Here is a 22,220-nt window from a genome sequence, read left to right as displayed (position 1 = left end):
ATCAACTGATTTTGAGCAGGTGTGGACAGAAGGATCTAGAAGGAAGCTATTGGAAAGGAGACTTGCAGAAGGGGGCAACAGAGAGTAAACAAGAAATACAACTGTGCTTAAATTCAACCAGAAAACAACTAGGATAACATAAAATGGAAATTAAACCAATGACCGAAAAACCTAGAATGAAATAAATCAAAGTGTAGCTGAAAATCCAGAGTGAAATGTGCAGCAGAACCGAAACTCATCAAGAGATCATGACCATTCCCTTTGTTATACGATACAGTTATATTGAATGGTTTCATCTTTTTAAATGTATTCTTTACTTCTTTCTTTTTATTAAATGTCTGTTTAATCTACTAATTCAGCACCTTGGTTAAAATCCTTCAGTACTCGTACACACCTTCTGCTTATCCTGGTTGAGGGGCAGCAGTCAGAGTTATCTCTTTGAGACATCTCCTGCTCTGCTGGGGGAAGCGCAAAGTTTTCCCTAAGAAGCTGAGAGACGTACTTCCTCCAGCGTGTCCTTTGCCATCCTCTGGGTCTCCTCTCGGTGGGACATGCCTGAAATCTCCCAAGGGAGGCATCCAGGGGTCATCCGAAAGGATGTCCGAGCCACCTCAGCTGAGTCCTTTCCATACGGAGATGACCAAGCTCATCGCCGAAATTTTGAGGAAGTGTCTGACCAACTTGTTGAGAAAGCTAAATTCAGCATCTTCTTCCTTTTTGTGTTGACTGCTAAATCATGAGCTTCACCTTTTGGCTCAGAAAAGCCTGGCAAGTATCAGCATGTAAAAAAAAAAAACAAAGCTAGTGGAAATAGGTGCTCCTGCTTTACTAAATTGTGTGCTTTGTTTGACAATCTGTGTTCATGGATTACAAGACTGTGCTCGGAAAGTATCAGAAAAGCCAGTGTTCGTGGCAAATAAGTGGTATATGTAGATGTTGGATGAAAGACGGTTTTATCTCTGCTTTTGCGCTCATGTACTGAAGCACTGTGAATAGTCTACAACAAACTCCAAAAGTTTGTACTTTTTCTCTTAATAAGTCACTGCACACATGCAAAGTGGGAGAGGTGGTAGAGAGGGTATAGTCTATACCTGAATTTGTAAGAAACTTACATCCCAAATTAGTTCTAAAAAGTACTCAGGCATATGTGTTAAGTCATGATTTAATATAAATTAACTAGATGCAAGGTTTTTCAAGAACCCTGTCACCAGGCCATTTTCTATTCATCAACTCCTTCCGCTCCCTCCTGTTACTTCTCTTTCCTGCAGCAGATTCTTGCTGACTTTTCCTAAGAAGTATGAGGTATAATCGAGACCACTGGCAGGTGGGGTGGGGGTTAACCATTGGAGAGACCGGAGAAAAGTCCAACTCTTTCTTCAGTCAATATTTTTGTTCTGCAATAATAAGGCCTCCAAACTTTTATTTAAAGATTTTGTGATTGTGATAACTTTAAATGATCTTTAATATTAAAAAAGAGGACTCACTTGCCTGGTCTTTTAGTGCACTGGTCTTTGGTGCCCTACTTTCAGTGTGTGATGCATATCGATGGTGAACTGATGTTAATCGAACTGTACTGCAAATAACAATATAACATTGTACAGATCAGGTAGCTACAGTACCAGCCTCTTCCAAATAAACACCTATTCAAGAGCTGTATAATGTCAGAAACAAACATTGATCACCAACCTCAAAACTGCTGTATTTTTATCCCATCTATTGAGTGACTGATTGCTGCAACCTGGAAGACTGCTTGAATTTCTTTTTTTTTTTTTTAATGGCCAATAAAACACTTTGTTGTTATTATTTTTAGTTCTAGAGAACAATTAAACCATCCAGACAACAATTATCAATGTATCTACATGTTAATTTCAGACCAACTGTAGTCATGAGGCAAAGTTAAATTTGATGTTGTAATTTTTTTGTGAAAGTTATAAAACATTTTTCTGTTAAATGCATACAAATTGCAGTACTTTCAAATATTTTTACATTGAAAATTGTGAAGTTTAATGATAATGCAGTGAGCTGCATTGGAGCTTCTGCTGAAAAACATTAGCATCACTAGGCAATGTGGGTAAAGTGTCTTGCCCAAGGACACAACAAGACTGAATGCCGGAGCTGGGCTTTAACCGTCAACCCTTTGATTTTATGTCATGATAGTGGTGTGTAAAAGCACCATAGTGTTTATGTACAGATAACAGATGTCCCCACCCGATACACCCATGATATATATGTAAAGGTCTGTGGTGCCACACAGTTTGCACAAGTAAGAGTTATGTTGAATGTTTATAAGTTCTATAATAATTCGCTTGGGTCTAGTTAGATTTTCACAGCAAGTAAACAGAGTGGTTACTTTTTATTTTAAAAGCAGAGTCTTAACCACTTCATTCACTCCAGTCACATTTCTTGTTTGTCTTTTTTTTCTTTATTGGCTTTTAATTTGTATTTTAATCAAATAAACTACCGGTACTGTACCTAAGGTGCTTGGCTCAGTTTGACACTCGTTTCATATTTTAGATTTTGCCTTTCTAGACTTTCTGTGTAAAGTCTGCATGTTTTTTGTTCAGATTAAAGACTGGTATTATTTATCATTCAAAGGTTTTAAGTAATAATAATTAAAAAAAAACATGAATCAAGAACCAATTAGCACATTGGGAATCAAATGTCAAAAACTCAACAAAAAAAAATTGGTCTTTCTATCCCACTGAAATGACAGGAAAAAAAATTAATAAAACTCTGTCTGCATAGACTTTTTAAACCTATTTTTAGTTTGATTTGATGTTGGATGCACCTTTATCTGTTAGGGAAAAACAGAACCCCAGACTACAAAACTAAAACCAAGTAATGTTTAAAACATGAACAAGCTCTTAATAGCTAATAAGTCTTAAGACCTTTTGAAAACTGTTGAAGGCTTGTTTACATGCTACTGATAGCATGCACTGCACAGCAGGAGTACCCTAGCTATAAACAGGTTTCTATTTTTACTTATGCTCAATTGTGGTGACATGCAGAGCTATGACTCAAAATCTTCCATTATTCATGTTAATAAACAGGTAATTTGTTTAAAATAGTGGGACATTCATAACAACAAAATAGAAAAAGACAGCAATATACATATATATTAGCATGTATGCAATATTCAAATATCAGGTTTATTAAGACCTAGACGTATATATTGCTTTAAATAATAAAAAACTTGTGTTTTTTGTTGCTTTACCTCAAGAATATAATCACACAACCCTAGTGCAACTAAGTAGGATCAGTGTGCAAAAGTGAACTTATTATTTTGAAATAAAGTAATGTTAAAAATTTCCTCTGGATGGTTACACTCTTTGAAGGTGTTTATTTATTCAAAAGATGCATTACATGACTATTGCAAGTATTTATGTATGTTCCTGCAGCATAACACTCATACTTATAACTTATCTTAACATTCTCTTTTAAGTACATTGGATTTTTTGGTATTTCCTGCCAGAAAAATCTTTTCACCACAATAGCAGAGGGGAACTATTAATACATAAATGTCAAACCAGCCTCTCCGGCCATTGTATTTGAAAGGTTACTGGGCATTTACATTTTAGTATTTCTGTGTTTTTCTTGCTCTCAATCTTTCCGAAGAAACATTTGCACCAGAAATGAAAGCTCTGTCATTTCACATTCAACTCGGTGTCCATCAAAACTTCAGTGGCAGCTCTGCAGACAAAGTACACAGAGCTTTCCTCCCTGCTGTTTCTTCCGGGTCCTATTTAAAGCAGTTCGCACACAGTGATGTTTTTCCACATTATATAGCTACATCCACATTTATATCCACACACCCAATAAATGCTTTTTGTTTCAGTATTGGTATAGCACAATCTTACACTCAGTATTATGTAAAAAAACAAAACTTTCATTTTTGTACATTTATCAGTTCTACATTTTTTTGATGAAATTTACAAAATATAGAATTATTATTCTAAATAAAAGAAATGTTTCTGAAACTTTATTATATACAAAATGTAACCTTGAAATTTGAACTTTCTTTGTTACATATGTGTTTATCTTCAGAAGTCAGGAATGGCTACCAAAATTGCTACTGTACTTACCTGAAGTTGCCAATAGCCCTCCCTTCCATGATGATCTTCATTGTTAACTTTCCTGATTTCTGTCGGACTGATTACATCATCAGCGCTAAGCCAGCATGATGGTGTCACCAGACACACCGCAGTAGTGGGGTAGAAGCAACACAGCTTCACCAGCGGGGGTTAGTCCCGGCTTTTTTGCCAAAAAAGGGAGGAGCCAAAAGCCTGTTGTTAGCGGGTCCACCTGGGTTTCAAAAACCCACGTTAACCCACTAATTTAAGTGGGAAAACAGCTTTAGAGTATCAATGAAAAATAGGTAATGTATAAAAAAAGTGGTGAGTGCTAAATCTCTTGTCTTAGTTCTTAGTTCATCACAATCATCACCATTCTTAATTTTCAAAAGACGTTTTCGGTACATTACACCTGTCCAAATTGGAAATTCAGTGATTTGCTGTTCAGATACTTCAAAGGTTCTTTATCGTTAAAGAAGTGCTGTAAGCTTAAACATATATTAAAATGTATATGTAGGGGATATAAAAGAGGGTTCTTTAATCTAGTCATGCTGTTATATTCAATTCAGTTTAGTTATATAACACCGATTCACATGTCACCTCAAGACACTTTACCGGTACAATTAATTGGGATGATACAGTTAGGTAGGTTCAAAAATGTCTATCTAAGGAAAACCAGCTAATTGCATTGACTCAGTGATAACAATCCATCACAACAAGCCTGCTTACAGCATCAGTGAGAAAAAAAAATCCCTTTTAACAGGAAAAAGCATCCAGCAGAACCAGGCTCATTGTCAGCAGCCATCTGCTGAGGCCGACTGGGTTCAAGGAGACAAAAGCAGATTTCCAAAAAAAATAAAATAAAATAACTGATATACATTAGGTAACTGTTAACTAGCTTTACAAGTGGCCCCAAACGGGAAAGACCCAGCCAAGCAAACAAGCTTCAAGCCAGCTCTCATGTCAGAGGATAAAGGAATAGACCATATACAGCTTCTATAATTCGATAATGAATACAAATAAGAATGATGTTTCAGAATTACTAAAGACTTATTACCCAATTGACAGATTTTTGATTAAAAAGACAAGATATAAACAGTTTTTCTTCCCTGGGCAAATTATTCAAACAGGATTTTTGTCATTTCCACTGCTAACAGACATATTTTGTTACTGGTATGAACAAACACACCAAAAATACCGGATTTCAGAAACAAATGGAAATTAAGCACCATGACCAGCTGTATGAACACAGCATAAGAGAGAACCGGTAGTCTCCATAACAAGCAATTATTTCTGATGCCTCTGTACACGTCTTTACTAGGGGATGCCAATGATAAAGATAATGTCATCTTGGCTTGATTATTTATATGTTCACAATGTACTGTTTTCTTATAATAATTAAAGGGTTTCACCCTACCCAGAAGCCATTGGATTTAAGGAATTTTGCTCTTTTGTCAGCTCCCCATTTCATTGGGGGCTATTAAACAGTTTTTTGTTGTAAGTCAACAAATTGGTCTCAGTAGAGACCAATTTGTTACTGTGCTGAGACTTAATACTCCAAACACCACACCATCAATCTTCATGTAGTACTTAGCCAAGAAGTATAGCCCATTGTGAAAAAGTGACAACTAATGACACAGTGTTTCAAATATCCTCCAGCTTCACACAATTCAACGGTTAAGAATAAATTGTAAAATAATAACAGCGTAATGATGACTAAGTCTATTATCACATTTTCCTCCTACCATTCTGAATGTAACTGCACCCTGTCAAGAAATGCTCGGGTTTACTGATGTGATATTTCATTAATTTCTTTACATAGAGCAACCGGAAAGACCACAGACAAATTGATATGCAGCTGTCTCTGCTGAGCTGTATGATGACATTAATGAAAGTTCAGCTGGCTTTGTGTTGTCAGACCTTTATTTTGAGTCTGATTTGTTCTTTTGGTTAATTTATTGATTTGTTCAGTTAAATATTAATCATTCCAAAATTAGATGTTCTTGTGTTTGCAGAGCATTATCCCCCAATTACAGTATTCTTAAAGTACACATGAAATGAAAATGTTAGCAATGCCTACAGACTCTTACACTGTCATTCAGTTTGTCAGATGAGGATTTGACACAGCAGTGTTAGTAAAAAAAAAAGTCTTAATTATGGCCCCCGCAGGGCTCAGACAGCTGATTGACACATTAATAGAAGTTATGAAGCCTACACTTTGGAATTATAAAAACTTTCTTCCTCTTCATTGACAGAACTGTTGAACATTCAATAGGGCTGACATTTCTGGACTTATTTCTTTTCTAACTTTATTGATTCCATACTAAACATTTGCATAAAAACTATTATATAAGTTTATAATATAAATGTAGTAATTAGATTACACTAATAGATGGCATAGATTAATCATAGGTTGAATGATATGTTTCAAATGTTCAATTCTGTTCATTATGATTAAGGCTTACATATACTGAAAATCCCAAGTTCAATTTTAGAATAAAAATTGAGTCCTCACATTCTCTATATTGATAAATCCAGTGTCTATTATGTTCTTTTACACAATCCTTCACAGTTTCTATAAAAGTTTAGGCCAATCTGCAGCATCTCAAAGCCTATCTTAAATCTTATCAGCAAAGTGAAGCATGAAGTGCTCTAAGACTTCACTGAGTTTATACCTGAGTTTAGAACACAAAAAAAAACCCACAGTGGACTAACAGATAGTGATGCTTTCTGCTGGTGTTAGTAAGGAAGTGTGTAATCTTCTCTTTGGGTCCTTAAGCATTGTAAATTATTTATCTCTTCACTAACTCTACAGATTATGTAGTAGTGCCTATATCTATACATATCTATTTCACCATTAAATCGAGGACCAGTTATAAAGTGAGGATATTTGCTGGTTCTCATGAGCAATTTTACCAATGGTTAAGTTTAAGGTTTGGGTTATGCACTGGTAATGAATAGTTTTAGGGTTATTGTCAGGTTTAGGGCTGAAAACTGTGCTCTGAGCTGCCCATTCAGCCCCATTCATAATGATTGGGGCATAGAGCTTGGAATCCTATTTTCCCCACACCCACAGTCTGCCACTCTGGTTCTCTGAGCAAGACCCTTAACCCCACACTGCTCCCCGGGCGCCGCACAATGGCAGCCCACTGCTCCCCAAGGGGATGGGTTAAATGCAGAGGTAAATTTCTCCAATGTGAGATCAATAAAGATCAATTTAAAATTACCTATAGTTAGATCAGAATGTGCGTTTGTGTTATTTTATGTAAAGTCCTATTTTTTTTATATATTTTTTTTCAGTTGATACTATTTAACATAAAAAAACACTAACACAATATACAGTATGTTTTAATAAAACATTTTGTAGAAATAAACAAAATTTTTAAATAACAGAATTGCTTTGGTTTCATTTGTTAATGAAGATACTAAATTAGTACTGTGTTAGGCTTGCATGTTTTGGATACATGACAATAAAAGATTCTAGATGAAAGAAAAGAAAAAAAGTAAATTTTCTATGAAGAAAAGTAAATTTCTTTTTATACTTATAAGCAAGGTTTTCCTTTTTTTTGTCTCCAATTACAGAGCTTCTGTCAGCCTGCCACGAGCTACGGTGCCGCTATGGCTGTGTCATGACGAGAAACGGTACCTTCTGTTTCTGCGCCGATGGGTTTGAGGTCGGTGAGGATGGGACAAGCTGCAGAGGTACGATTCTGTATAGCTGATAGGAGCATTTATATTGTGGAGCTTTTTGCTCTCTTTTGGACTTATTTTGGTTGAATAAGGAGGAGTAGCAGGTTAGATGACACTCAACTATCATCAGTGATGGCTTTGCATATATACATGCTCATGCACATATCTACATGCCAGAAGCCATATTTCCATGAAAGATATGGGGACTTTACTGAATAACATGATTATGTCAGTGGAGGAAGTGTATCGAAGTAACTGGAAGTCCTGGATTTGATCCAGTTAGAGAAGATGTGAGGATGAGTAGTGCATTGGCTATTGCAATCCCCAAAATGACTTATTGGTAACAAAAGTAATTATAGCTGAGGTACCAGACAGAGGCTACATTAGCTTTACTTTATGTATTTGGGTCATGTCTGAGAACACCTAATTTGTTACAAATGACTCTCTTCCTTTTTTTCTATAAGATCATGATGAATGTGCCACGTATGGTGCATGCAGCCAAACCTGCACAAACACCTACGGGTCATACAGATGCAGCTGCACAGAGGGATACATCCTGCAGCCTGACAAGTTATCTTGCAGAGCCAAACAAGGTGAGCAGCACACTTGCATACATGAAACAATGTAATCTGCATAGCACATACGTTTCCCTCTATTAATAAACAGCCTGAAATTCCAGCTTATCAAGACTTCGATCTTTGTTAAAAACACTGGGGGAAGATGAATGTGGTTTAGTATTGACCACATCCATCACCCGCATGGGAACGGGCAGATCTGGTGAGGCTTGGATAATGATGAAATTAATGAGCTTGAGATTTTTAAGAGGGTTCTGTCTGCAGTATTGTTCGGAGAAGATAACTATTTTATGTTAATAGCTGTTGTTGGACCACTAACAACGGTGTCCTCGAAACTAAAGGAATCTGCTAATTGTTGAAATTAGGAGCTAAAGAAAGAGACCATGTTTCTGTGATAATCAGCCAGTTAAAAAGACCAAGTCAAATAATTGCGTAGTGCAGTTTTACATTAGTCCTCAAGCTTTTAATTTATTTTTTAAAGTGCAAGCATAGTTCATATAGGTTGAAAATAGCTGGAGGCCCAAAGCACCTTGTTGGGCATAAAGTGACTGTAGTAGCTTTTAATCACTGTGACTTGTGTCCTGTGAGAAATAAACTAAATATGATTACCCATAAACTTAACCGAACCCAGTGCTCACCTGCATTAATATTAATTTAGCAGAATGATAGTGGTAGGAGCGTAACTACGGGGTTACATTTAGCTGCATGGCTCATGAATATAATTCTGTGATAGAACAGCAAGAGGCAAAAAATATGAGGGACAGCAGGATATGAAGATCACATTTGTGCTGAAAGAAGAACTGAAGTTAAAACTCCGTAGCACACAATTTTCTCTCCCTGATTTAATATTGATCCACCCATTAGATTCAGACTAAAGTGAAGGTTGTTGGGGGTTTTCTTGCATATCTCCAATGTTTTTCATCTAGACTTAGGGCATTGTAAATCTAAGTATTATTCAATTTTGGTTGTAAATCTTTTTTCAATGGAAACTAAATATATTTATTGACGAGCCTCTTGTCAAGGCCTAAACAGATCCCCAAGAAACATAAGCCAATTCAGCAAAATAACTTTGAAAAATAGCTTGTAGAAACTTTTGTCAATACTCTTCTACCTTTACCATCCCCAGCTGATTTCTCTTAGCTTTAGGCATTACACCAATCAGAGTAAGACATCTGATGCACAATTTAGTATTTACAGCACCAGCATGATGTTAAAATACACTACATTAACCAGAGAGCTCATTAGTGATCTGGTCATTTCTCCTATATAACCTCTTTTGGTAAATGATGGTTCCTAAAACCTTTCAGTCAATCACTTTATACGGTGATCAACCACATTCATCTCAATGTGGATGATTATGGATATCTTAGTTGCAGATGGGAAAGTGGCATTAAAGGCACGAAAGAGTTGGAGGACTGGGAGGCCCAGTTCAACCAGCCTTCCAAGGTTCTGGTGTCTAAGGCTATGTTCCCACAGGAGATATTGAGACAATTCCGATTTTTAGCTTAAATCCAGATTGAAAAAGTTAGATATAGGTGGCATAAAGACAAAAAGTGAAGATTGTTGGTCACATTTGCCGGTGAATAAGATTTAGCACAGCCTATTGAGGACAGAGAGATGATAAATAAATCTGACCAGATATCTGTACTTAATGTTAATCTCCTGTTGCATCATTTATTTACTGTTTAAGAACCTCCCCTTATATTCAACAATTATTTCTCTACAGTTTCTAAGTGCAGGTTTTATCTGAGCTCCAGGACATGCCTGTTTAGACAGAGTGAGGCTCTACCTACTGCCCTTCACAGTGGCAGGCTTTTATCAATTTTATCTTACTGTGCTCAGGAACGTATCCTTTCCATAAGGATTAATTACTGTTAATGGTCCCTAGCCTGGTCAGCCAGACCGATATGAAATATACATGGGGTATCAGTCTGGTAAAGAGCTTGTGGCAGACAACACTAAGAGGTTTAGTGTCATCAAGTTAGAATAAATCAGGTAACTATGGATGGGACGTAAAGATTCTAATTTTGTAATTTTGTAATTCATAGAACATGTCAAGCCATCAAAGAAACTCTCCAGCGAACAAGTTCTGCGACTTAAGGCTAAGAAATCTGAGCATATACTATAAGGTGTCCTCTTTAGTACATTCTAAATTTTAGTTGCAAAAGTGCCGTTGACCATCTTGCTATTGTACCTGCACAGAAGCACTGCTGCATTATGGGTATTTCAAGTCACGCCTCCTGCGATGTAATTGGTCATTGACTGGGCTAAATGCTTCTACCCTCAGTCAGCAGACTATGGCTGGCAACATTCCAGTGAGTGGGACTCAAGTCCAGTCTTCAGGGGTCCAGTGTTCTGCAGCTTTTTGATGTTTCTCTGATTGTAACACACCTTATTTAGATGATTGCCGTTTAGCAAAATCATATTATTTATCTATTCATTAAAATCAGATGTGCAGAAACAGGGACAAATCTAAAACATGTAGTGGACCAGCAATCAGCCAATGGCTTTGACTACCCCTGCTGTAGAATGGCAACGAGCTCCTGTAGAGGAAAAACACACACATAGGTATATCTTTTTATTGATATGATAGAAAACTTTCTCATGTATAATGTTGCCTCTTTTTTTTCTCCCTTAAACTGATTATTTATCTATTTTGTTTGTTCTTGGCTTTTGAATAGTATTTGGTTTAGTCATCTATATGTATTTGCTTTATTTTCCTGTCATTTGTCTGTTTTCATACATTGTCAGTGGGGCTACATTATACAAATATGCTTAAAGCTGATCATTTGAATGATAGAATGCAGAGTTATGAAGTTCAAAAGAACTCTAATTCTTTGCATAAATATAACTGCAATATCTGTAGCACCAGTATATTCCGAACACTTTACATTGATAGCCATTGGTAAAAAAAAAAAAAAAAATGAGGCGATTGCATTCTGAGGTCGCTAATTGACAATGGATGTCATCTCAAGGCACTTTACAGAGGCAAAGATTAAAAAAAGATTAAGCAGACAGATAAGTTAAGACAACAATAGACATTAGCTTGCTTTGTGTCCTTTACCCCCACATGCAGCAATCCCTCACTCTGAGCATGCATGCAGCAACAGTGGAGAAGAAAAACACGTTATATGTTAAAGAATTTAATGCAAAATAGCATAATGTCTGTCTCTATCCAGAAAAGAAAGTCGAGGTCAGAGCTTTTTTAAGTTAAAAGGATGAAAGACGGCAAATACAGTTAGTCATTGTAAAAGATAAGTCCACACCTATAGGAGAAAAACAACATAGAAAAACTGGCACAAGTCTATTGTCTTTAGATTCAGTTACGGACAAAGCAGCGCAGCGAATGCTTCCATCTAAAGCTGTGTCACAGCTAAACAGGGTGACAGGCTGGAGAGATTATATAGTTTGAAGCTGAACTAACCAATAATGCAAAGTTAACAAAATTTTCTGAACAGTATCATTAAGAGTAAACTTCAGACAGTTATGAATATCGTTGTGACAATATTTAAAGCTTGGTTAGTTTATAAAGGTTATATTAGGTTAATATACACCCCAAGCTGTTCAATCCATCATCTAGAGAAGGCAGTTACAAAATTGGCATGATAACACTGGGAGTATCACGATAGACTGGCTGAATAACATTGAATCTACAGCTCAGATATATATTTTTGTCTCTCACTCTAACACACTGCAAAAAACATCTAGAAATAAGTAAAAAATGTCTTAAATTAAGTGTATTTACCCTTAATTTGAGCAGGCAAACAAGATGATTTGCCAATGGAATGAGTATTTTTACTCCTAAAATAAGATAATTAGATAATATACACTTGAAATAAGACAAAGCAATTGTTTTTTCTTATTTTAAGCGTAAATTGTCTTGTTCCATTGGCAAAGTGTCTCACTTACCACCTGAATTCAAGAAAAAATGCACTTAATTTGAGTAAAAATGACTTATTTAGAGTTCCATTTTTTGCAGTGCACAATTCCTCTAAAAGATGTGGTGGTTTGTGAAAACAAAAATAAATGTGTGATTGGCAACACCTGTGATCGAAATAATATAATAGTTCAAGATTTAAGTATTACCCTGAAGGATTGGTGCTAAGAAGAAATCTGCTACAGAAAAATAACCCTTAGAATCAGCTTTTGAAATGTTGCAGACTAAGCATAAAACACAAGGTACTCCGATCAGTTGAGTCCAAATCAGATTTTTTCTTTCCATCTGCAAAACTGTTTGGAATAAAAAAAAAAACTAATATCCAAAATATAGCTTTGTAGACCATCAACACAGTTGCAGCATTGTACTAGGGGGATGTATGTTATAATTCAGACATAAGGCCATGAATGAGTTTTAAAAACAGGGTAAGGGTAGAAGTGCATCTTCCAGCAGAAACACAACCTTATACATATAGCCAGAGTAACAATAAATATCTCACCTAAAACTTAGCCATAAATCTATCTGGAAATCTACATCAAGAATGGAAAATTGAAATTCACTGAACTAGTCCAATCAGACTAAGTTACTTTGCAGAGAAGAATGGGGAAACATTTCAGCCTCTTCATATGTAAACCTGGTGATGACTCACCACTAAACGTTTTTCTTCTGCAACCTGCAGTTATAATTTCAGTAAAAGGTGTTTCTGCAAAAAAGATGGTTCTACAGATGCCCACCATACTTTTGACATTCTTATATGTGCAAAATATTGAACATTCCTTAATACTGAGGCTGTTACATACTGTAAATCTGGGCAACTTGGAGTTGGAATATTACACACAAAAAAAAATTAAATATGTTAAAATGTGTAATTGTAATAAAAGGAAAAAAATTATAGAAACTGTTTAATGGTGTGTAATTACTTTTGCAAGATACTGTTCAAAGCCTACATTAATTGGAAAAAAGGAGTATAACTGCTGCCATTCATTTCATTTTGCTCTTTATTCATGTATTTTTTAAAGAGAAAATACTATACTATATACGGTAAATTATGGCAAATTTCAACAGACCTTCATCAAAATGTCTGAGCGTACCCGTATCTTAGAAAAACTGCATCTGAGTCATGCACTAGCAGTTATGTGACCCGACATTCTGATTTATTGCGTGTATTAGGAGAGCAGCCCTTGACTTGAACTTGTGTGGGAGATTGGGATAAATAGGGTCCTTTTTAAGAGGGTGAACCTGATGTCAGAGAATCCGCACGGTCAATTAAACCCATAAAAGCAGCTTATTTCCCTTTTACCACCATGTTCTGTTGTAGGAGGTTCAGGGTGGGGAAAAAGTCCACCTACTCCCACCTAAGTTGTTTCTTCCTACTTGTGGTTTCTGAGTCTCATTAGTTTTTCCTTTTATTTTTTTGTCATTTTTAAGATGGGAGATTTACAGTAAATAAGGATTTGTCTGCCAGATGGGCTGTCGATTGAATCATAAATTTACCAATGAACTATATATTCATTTTTAACAAACATCAGAAATTTTCTACACACAAAGGAAAAAAAGAATACATGCTAGTTTTCAAATTATGGATCTCCAACAGTCGAGTTTGTAAAGTAAATTATAAAGGCAGGAACAGAATAAATCAGCACTCACTTCAATCCTGAAAAAAAAAGAATGAATGGCTACTCCTACTGAGTCTGAATTCTTTCATATACCTTGATAATAAATTACAGCAATCATACACCATGTGATGAAATAATCATAAACAGCTAAATGCACAGACATAATTTTTTTCATATTTGAAAAAAAATGTTTTCTATAGCAGTATGAAAGGATTTGATACAATTTTTAAATCAAAGAGGAACTTGTAAAGTTGTTTATCCACAGTTGGAGCTACCTCATACATGTATTTGTAACTAGATATTTCATACAAAATATTGCTGTTTTTTAACCATAAGCAAAACACAGGCTTTTTTAAACAAATACATTGGAAATACATGCACAAACAACTGTGTCCATTCAACTAGATTTTACTGTAGCAGGCTGGGCTTTCTGTTTCTAATCATGGCCAAGCCCAGAAGTCATTGCTAGTAAAGAGCACACAGGGCTATTGATTTGCATCATTGGCTCTTTATAACTGTCTTCACACCAATGAGAAGAAATTAAGGCCCCAATCTCCAAAAGTTTTGTGTGTATTAAAACATGCTAGCAGGTGCAAAGCTGATCTTCATATTAGTTGCAGAGGGATTTGCATGTGAAAAATCACCAAAGTAGTGGTACAAACGTGTTTTTTGCATGTGGACCATAATAAATATGGAGATGATGTTCAAATGACCAACTGTGAATTTTAATGGGGCAGTTCAATTCTATCAGACATGTCATCTTTGCATAGCTAATTGTTGTAGATCTTCCCCAAGTTTTGTTCATGCAACATTTTTTGTTCCACATTATGTCATGCTCCTTATTTGTTTCTTTGAAGGCCCTGCAGTTGGTTGATTTGATAGAATGTAGAACCCCTATTAGGAGCGATACGTTTAAGTAATCCTTTTTTGCATTACTTTATCAGTCTCTCAGTCTTTGCATCATTGCAGCAGGTCAATAAGAATTGCCTGAATGTATTAATGCATCACTGTTCTACTTTTCTGCAACCAAATTTCAACAAGGTTAATGTCTGAAATTTGACTGGGTTAGTTTTGACCAGATTTACTGATGAAATGAGTCACATTCATCCTGTGCTCTAAATGACTGACTTATGGTTGGCTTAAACTTTAATATAACTAGGTCATATGACTGCAAACCAAGCAAAATGATTTGCACCTCTGTACGTAACAGTGTGCTTACAGGGTTTATGCTTATATGCTGAGTTTGAATTTCTTTAAACATGGAGTGAAACATTAGGCTTAAAAAAAATCTCTCTTTATCTTCATCTTTGCAAGTTGTTTAAAATGTATTCTGTTTTATATACATGCTCTTTTGAAAATGTAATTTGATCAGACATTATCATTTGTTTTTCTCTGTTTTTATACAAGAAAGACCTTCCAATGGCAAGCCTGTCTTACAGTTTCATATGTCCTACTTGTACTGCCATGAACTTTGACATTTAACACAATAACTGGGGCATGTTGAGCTCTTAGGTTTATTTGCAAATTCCCAGAACACTTAGGCAGACCTTGGGTTTAACAGTCCCAATTTTTGGCCTTAAATGTATTATAAATGTCCATGTTTTCACTGCTAAATTGAATTTAGTTTTACCTTGAAGTTGTATCTGCTGCATATGTAATTATTTATTTGGGAAAATTACCCCTGAAATTCAATCGTTCTGTTATTGTTCTAATGTTTTAGTATTAAATTGTGTGTTATCACTCTATAACTTGATCATAAAGCTCATTTAGTCAGTATGCCTCCAGAATAGTGCTGCTGTTTCTTTATTTTCCTGCAAACAACAACTTCTGAATTTGAGATAAAAGATATTAACATGAGACAAAAGACCAACATTTATTTTATTTATGTATATTTTTTCATAGGCTTTTTGCACAATGTCAAATATAGGATTGTTTTTGATAAAACTGAAAACTTTCCTTCGCCTTATGTATTAAGAAATGTGATTAAGGTTTACGAATTGTTGTTGTTTTGGATTTGTTTAGGTGTATTTTATTACCCTAATTATTTAAACATTAAATAGTCGTATACTCTGTTGGGTTTTTGGCTGTGCAGACAGCACAGTTAAATGGAAACCAGCAAGCTGTCTGTGGATGAAAAACAAGTAGCTGTGAAGCTGAGAAAAGATGGAAAAATCAATCAGAGTCATTGCACAAACATTGGCCAGTTAAATCATTTAGAATGTCCTGAGGAAAATAGAAACAACTGTGGTGCAAAGCAACAGCCTTCAACTGCTATACCAAGGATACCATCGGCAGCTGATGTCAGAAATTACGAGAAAAACCCAAAACAAACTTTTAGTGACACGAGAAGAAAAAATCTTCAGTAAATATGAAACAAAAATTAATCAAAAGGCCAGATTTGAATTTGCCATCACAAAACTGCTTTTTAAACCAGTCAAATTTTAACCTTAAGTAAAGCAATGGGCATGCTTACAGCACCTGAGAAGCAGATTTTCTTTTACTTAATCAGACATCAAAATCTGTATTTTATATATTTTACGTATAAAATCCATAAACTGCACAGCTCTCCGAGAGGATTATTATGATACAGCGAAGTCACTGAAGCCCATCAAAGTCCACTGGGCTGTGGAAAAATAACCAGGCATCTGTGTGATGATTTTAGAGACAGACACAAGCTTGTCTTCCGATGCAGCTTCTGAGCAAAAACTGTTCCCCTGCAATAAATAAACAAGTTTCTTTTTTTCCCCCTTTTGTTTTAGACCCTGGCGACAGTCATCCAGTGCTTCTTATTGGTGGCTCACATCGTATTGTCGTCACCCATCTAAATGGAACGGGTCTTCAGCCCCTGAGGTCCCTAAGTGTAAATGGAACACTGGCATTGGATTTCCAGCACAGCCAGGAAAGGATATGCTGGGCACTGTCTACTGAGTCCTCTGGGCAACTGCGCTGCGCCGGAACAAGGAATCTGCGCAGATTTACAGGAGAACAGGAAATTAAAACACAGCGAAGTATACAGCGTAGGTTGCTTTTTTTTTTTTCTTTAGTTCACAGCTCTCACTGTTAGATAGTCCTTTCTTGCTTCCAATTTAGTGATTGATTTAACTCACCATTCTCTCTCCTTTAGATGAAAAAAGGACAAAATTGCATTTTCTTTGAGCTGTGGTACACAATAAAAATGCCTTCTCACACATCAGCTGAATATTATTTTTGCTTCCACTTTCTCTTCTTCCCCACTCTTACCTGCAAGGCTCCTCTAGCTCCTCATTATCTGCAAGTTTAGGACAGGTTAGCCTAAGCAGTTCTGGGATTCGCTTTCATCCTACAGCTTTAACTCCTGCCTGCAGGCGACAAAGCATCGCCACTTCAGAAATCCTTTTCCATACAGATCATTGGAAGTATACATCAACATTTAATGTAATTCACATGAATGTAGCTAATTATGCATTTTATTTTTGTTGACAGTGTAAGAATTGAAGTATCTGCATGTGATGAAATATTTTCAGGTTCAGAATTATCTGTAGCCGTGCTTAATTCTAAGCAGATTGGATATGTTGTTCAAATCATATCCAAAATAGTAATCCTAAGACTGAATGCCTGTCATTTAAGGGAAAGTGCTTGACATTTTTCAACTCAACTCAGTTTAATTGTATAGAACTTAAAGATGCAGCTTAGTTGGTCAAAGTGCTATACACAATTTAAAAAAGCTAGTAATATTAAGTAAATAGATTAAGAAATCAATAAATGAAAACTGTAATGAACATAAAGCTGCAATCAAAACAGTGCTGCAAAAATATAGTTTGGTTCTAAATAACAGTTTTATTACACTTATCAGATCAGTCAATATATTTGCAAAAAGGTAAATTTCTACCTGCAAGATAAGTTTCTCTGAGGTATTATTACTCTGAGGTAATAATAATGTAGTATTTATTTATGGTCATTCATTCTAAAAAACAGGTTTAAAACTAATGTGTGTCTTAGAAGATGGAGTTGGCCGTTGTTGAACATAATGGCTAATGTGCATTTCTTTCCAGGAATCTGAGTAAAATCTAAAGTTGCTCACAAGTGCAGTATAATTTGATTAGAATACAGATTTTACATTTTGGAGAGGCATAAATAATTTTAGAAAATGTCACTTTAAACTCTTCTTTAAGGCATATGTCAAGAAAAAAAAAAAGAAAAAGTCAATGGAACAAAGAATAGGTGAAATGGAGATGACTCAGTCAATCATCATCTCTAGGATAATGAAATCTACATTTATTATTTACAGTAGGACGATAACAGGGAGAAGACTCCTTTGCAAAGCAAAGCTATTAAAAAGACAAACATGCTTTGTAGTTTTTCTTTTTTTAATCACATCAGCTTAAAGAGGTTCCAATTATCCAGCAGTATTTACTGACTTAAATAGAAATAAGTGCAACATTTTTTTTTTGTAACGCAGTAAAGCAAGACTGATTTGTTTTGGTCTGGACACTTTCTAAATTAAGACACAGAACTCTTTGTGGACAGTGAAGCATGGTGGCTCACGATATCAAGGTTTTTGTTAAGGCCAATTATTGAATTATTTAGGGAATATAATATGGATTACGGAATATCCCTTAAATGCACTTAAATATTTGTTATATTATGCTAAATAACATCTGCTCTGAAAATTAGTGTTCATATAAATAAATTACAAAGATTCCATTTAGCAGCATTTTGCTTCCGGACCGCCAAGGTTATTCCTATCCTTTGTTTTGTCCTATCCCTGGGCATTGATCTACTAGTAAAATGGAAATGCTGTTGCAGAGCCAAAACCATGTTCCAATCATCCTGGGCTGGATTACTTTCTCACAGGTGCCACAAGTTTGTCAGACAAAGACAAAGATCAATAGGCTCACACAGTGATTTCCTAAACAATGATTATAGGCACTTTTGAGTTTGCAAATAGAGAAAACTTTTAAGAACTAACTTGCATTTCTGTGTGATATGCATTTTAAGTTTTAATTTCAAATAGAATAAATATTTTACTCCCTTTTATAAATCAAAACTACTGATCTGTTACATAGCTGAATAAATAAACAGATACCAAAAATCAGCTTCTGCACAATGTCTCCAAGATAAGATTTGTTTCCTTCCCAGAGGTTTTGCTTGTGCCTGCATGCTTTTCAGAGAATGTTGTTTTCATAGTAATTCATTTTATTTGCAGAATGACTCTCTGTTCCTTTATATACCCTTTGCAGATCTGGAACAGATGGCCATTGATTGGTTGACGGGAAACTTCTATTTTGTTGACCGTGTCTCTGACAAAATATTTGTTTGCAATCATGCTGGAGACACATGTGTTACAATACTTCAACTGGACCTGCTGAATCCAAAAGGAATAGCCCTGGATCCTCTCATGGGGTAAGCACAAAGTAAAATCATATCGTCTCTCAGAGCTACACATGATAAATTGCAATCATGCACAGAGGCAAAAAAAACAACAAAGAACACAAGGCTTGAAGTACTGCATTTCTGCAAAATTGCAGGGTGAGCTTAAATTGGTTAAATTAAAACTTGAAATAAAGAAGATACCTACTATTGATTGTAAAAAAGCATTAGAAGCAGAAATGGTAGATTAACAGTGAAGCTTTAGAAAGCCATGGATTGATTTAATGTTAAAACCTATAAAAATTCATTAGAATTAGAAATGTCCTTAACTTCAAGTATGATTATGACATCATAGCTAAATGGGAACATTAATTTGCAAAAGATAAGTGGCATTATGTTATTTGAAAAAAAAATGTAGACAATAAATATATATATATATTTTGTAGACCTGCATTATAAATGTGCCCCATATACAGTACTATTACGTCCATAATGTCCAGTTTAGACTGGATCTACTGTTAGGCTGTAGACGCCTGAATGCTTGTCTCCGTCACTGATAAAGGGCTTCTGTATTTACATGGAAAATACATTAAATGGATTTAGTGTAATTGCAAACCTGAATGTTGAGTTTAACTCATACCTGTTTCGCAGCCAAGCCAGTGTTCAGGGATTAACAAGTTAAACAAGACATCTTTTTCTAAAGCTAAGCTAATAGTCATATAGATTTTTTTAAGCAGCCTCCTATTTGGGATGCTATTCAAGGATTTGTCAGCTAGCAGAGAGCATTCTAACTTTCTCATCTGAGACCTACAGGTCTTGTTTTCATCCATTTATTTGTTTACTCTTTAGTTTCCAGTATCTCCAACCGTATTTCCATTACACTTCAATAGCTGTCCAAGAAAATAAAGCTCTCTTTACAAAATCATAAAATATGATATTAGAGATCAATGTTTTATAAACACAGTAAAATATATTTTAAAAAGTAATACATTTGTAAATAGTCTAAACTCATACGGCCACTTGAAAGTATTAATGTTTTTTTGTTTGTTTTTTTGTAAAAACTAAGAAGTAGTTCACAAAAAATATTTGAGTTATTTAAAAGTCCCCTGCCCAATTTCTACAGAACAGATTGTTTAAAATAACTTATAACTTTAAATTTTAGCTATATTTACCCTATATTATTGTAATATATAGTACTACTCTATGAATAACTTTTAGACACCACCTTGTCCTGAAATATCTAAATTATTTGATCATGAAGGAGGACAAAATCTGTTTTACACAAGTAATTAGAAACAATGGATAAAAATGCTTCCAAAGTATCATAGTATTCATAGAATTACCTGTTTTGTACTTTTGATCCATCTGATCTGACTTTTGTTTGTCTTTTTGGTGCATAGAGAGGTGACTGGATTATCTGGCACCTGATTGATGATGTTTCCGTTTCCTTTAAACTGCTTGTTTTAAAATTGCACAAACTTTAACCATTTATAACAAGGGTACAATTCCAAACCCAGCAGAAGGACTCATTCAAGTCTAATTGCAGTTTTAGAAAAAAAAAAATAGTAAAAGATATCTAAAAGCTGAAAAATGGTGAAATAAGTGAATTTCAGGGAATACATCTTCCTTGAACTTAGCTTATTTATTCTCATATTGAATGAGTTGGAAGACATTCGTCATAACAATATGGCAAATATAAATTGCAGAAGAACGCTGTTGTTGTCTCACACTGGGCTATAATAACCACAGAAGACCATGGATGATGTGAAGTTACAAAATGTTGCATCAGAATGCTTAGGACCTGCTTCCCCTATACCTATTTCCACACTTTACTTAAATTGTGGTTTTATAATCTCCAAGAGCATCTGGCCCAGCATTGTAAAACAATTATTAGTTCTCGGTACAAGATGATTACGTGCAAACATTTCAGTCTCCAGTCAATAAAAGCATTATAGACTCTTTGAAGATCAGGTCAATATATTCATGTTTATGTAATATGTTACAATAGAAGAAGTCATAGAGATGATGCCCAAAAAAGTCTGAATAAAACTTAAACTAAAAAAGAGGATATCTACTCTGCAATGATTTTTGGTATTCACCCTTAAAAAAACACATTTACAGTATGTGCAAAGTGAAGCATCGACTTCTTTTTTAGCTGCCAAATTCTGAAGGCAGATGATGATGCATGTCCAGGTATTCATTTGTATTCACCGATGTAGCAACAGAAGAAGATGTCCCTGCTGGACATTCCATCATCTGGTGTTTGTCTCTGAGGAAGGAGGAAAACATATTATACCTTCGGTAAAAACTATACTGGCATCTGGTGTGCTTTGTTCAGGATCTCATTTTTATGGGTACGACTCTGGGCACTTTAAGTATGACAGAGCCGAAAAAAAAGAAAAAAAATCATTTCAGTTAACAGCTTTATCATGTCGTGCACCAATTATCGAGTCATGTTTTTTAATTCTCCCTTCTACTTATCCAGCAAAATTAAGTCTATATTATAGCAAAGCTTTAGCTCCAAACTTAGTAAAAGCAACATTTAAACAAACCGATTTTTGTGAGAATTTAAGCACTAGATAAATAACTTTTAATCTCGTTTAAAACATGTGGGTAAAGATTTGACAACACCTTGCTTCTGCTCTAAACTACCTTTCTTATAGAGCCATGGCCGTCCCCTAAAGGCAATGACAAACATTGTAAATCTTGCATGTTCACACCCTGCATAATTAATCTGAAAGTTGAAGAAGATGAGGCTGGACTGCATCAACCCTCTGTTTTTTGTTTTTTGTTTTTTCTTTTGTTTTAAAAAACTCTGCTTTATTCATCAACTTGGGCTGCTATTAAGCCGGCGGCTCTAATCAAAATAATTTGCTGTTGGTTTCCTAATGACATGACCACTTTTGATTTGGTTGGCTGCATCTCTGCTCTCATTAAATGGAGTTCAGCTCCCAGTATACGCTACAGCTTCTCGTAAATATAC

The 22,220-nt window shown here is 35.3% G+C and overlaps 1 protein-coding gene across 1 annotated transcript in view; it reads left to right on the top strand.

Moving 5' to 3' along the window:
- Positions 1–22,220, top strand: part of lrp1bb (low density lipoprotein receptor-related protein 1Bb) — a 395,850-nt gene that overhangs the window by 156,276 nt on the left and 217,354 nt on the right. The window contains exons 4-7 of the mRNA XM_038275471.1: positions 7,653–7,772; positions 8,225–8,353; positions 16,648–16,905; positions 19,108–19,270. Coding sequence (XP_038131399.1) covers positions 7,653–7,772; positions 8,225–8,353; positions 16,648–16,905; positions 19,108–19,270 — 670 coding nt within the window. The remainder of the gene's footprint in view (positions 1–7,652; positions 7,773–8,224; positions 8,354–16,647; positions 16,906–19,107; positions 19,271–22,220) is intronic.

This window comes from Cyprinodon tularosa, unplaced genomic scaffold (genome assembly GCF_016077235.1).
Source record: "Cyprinodon tularosa strain WSP-4 unplaced genomic scaffold, ASM1607723v1 ctg96, whole genome shotgun sequence".
NCBI lineage: Eukaryota > Metazoa > Chordata > Actinopteri > Cyprinodontiformes > Cyprinodontidae > Cyprinodon > Cyprinodon tularosa.
This window is presented reverse-complemented; position numbering and strand designations above follow the sequence as displayed.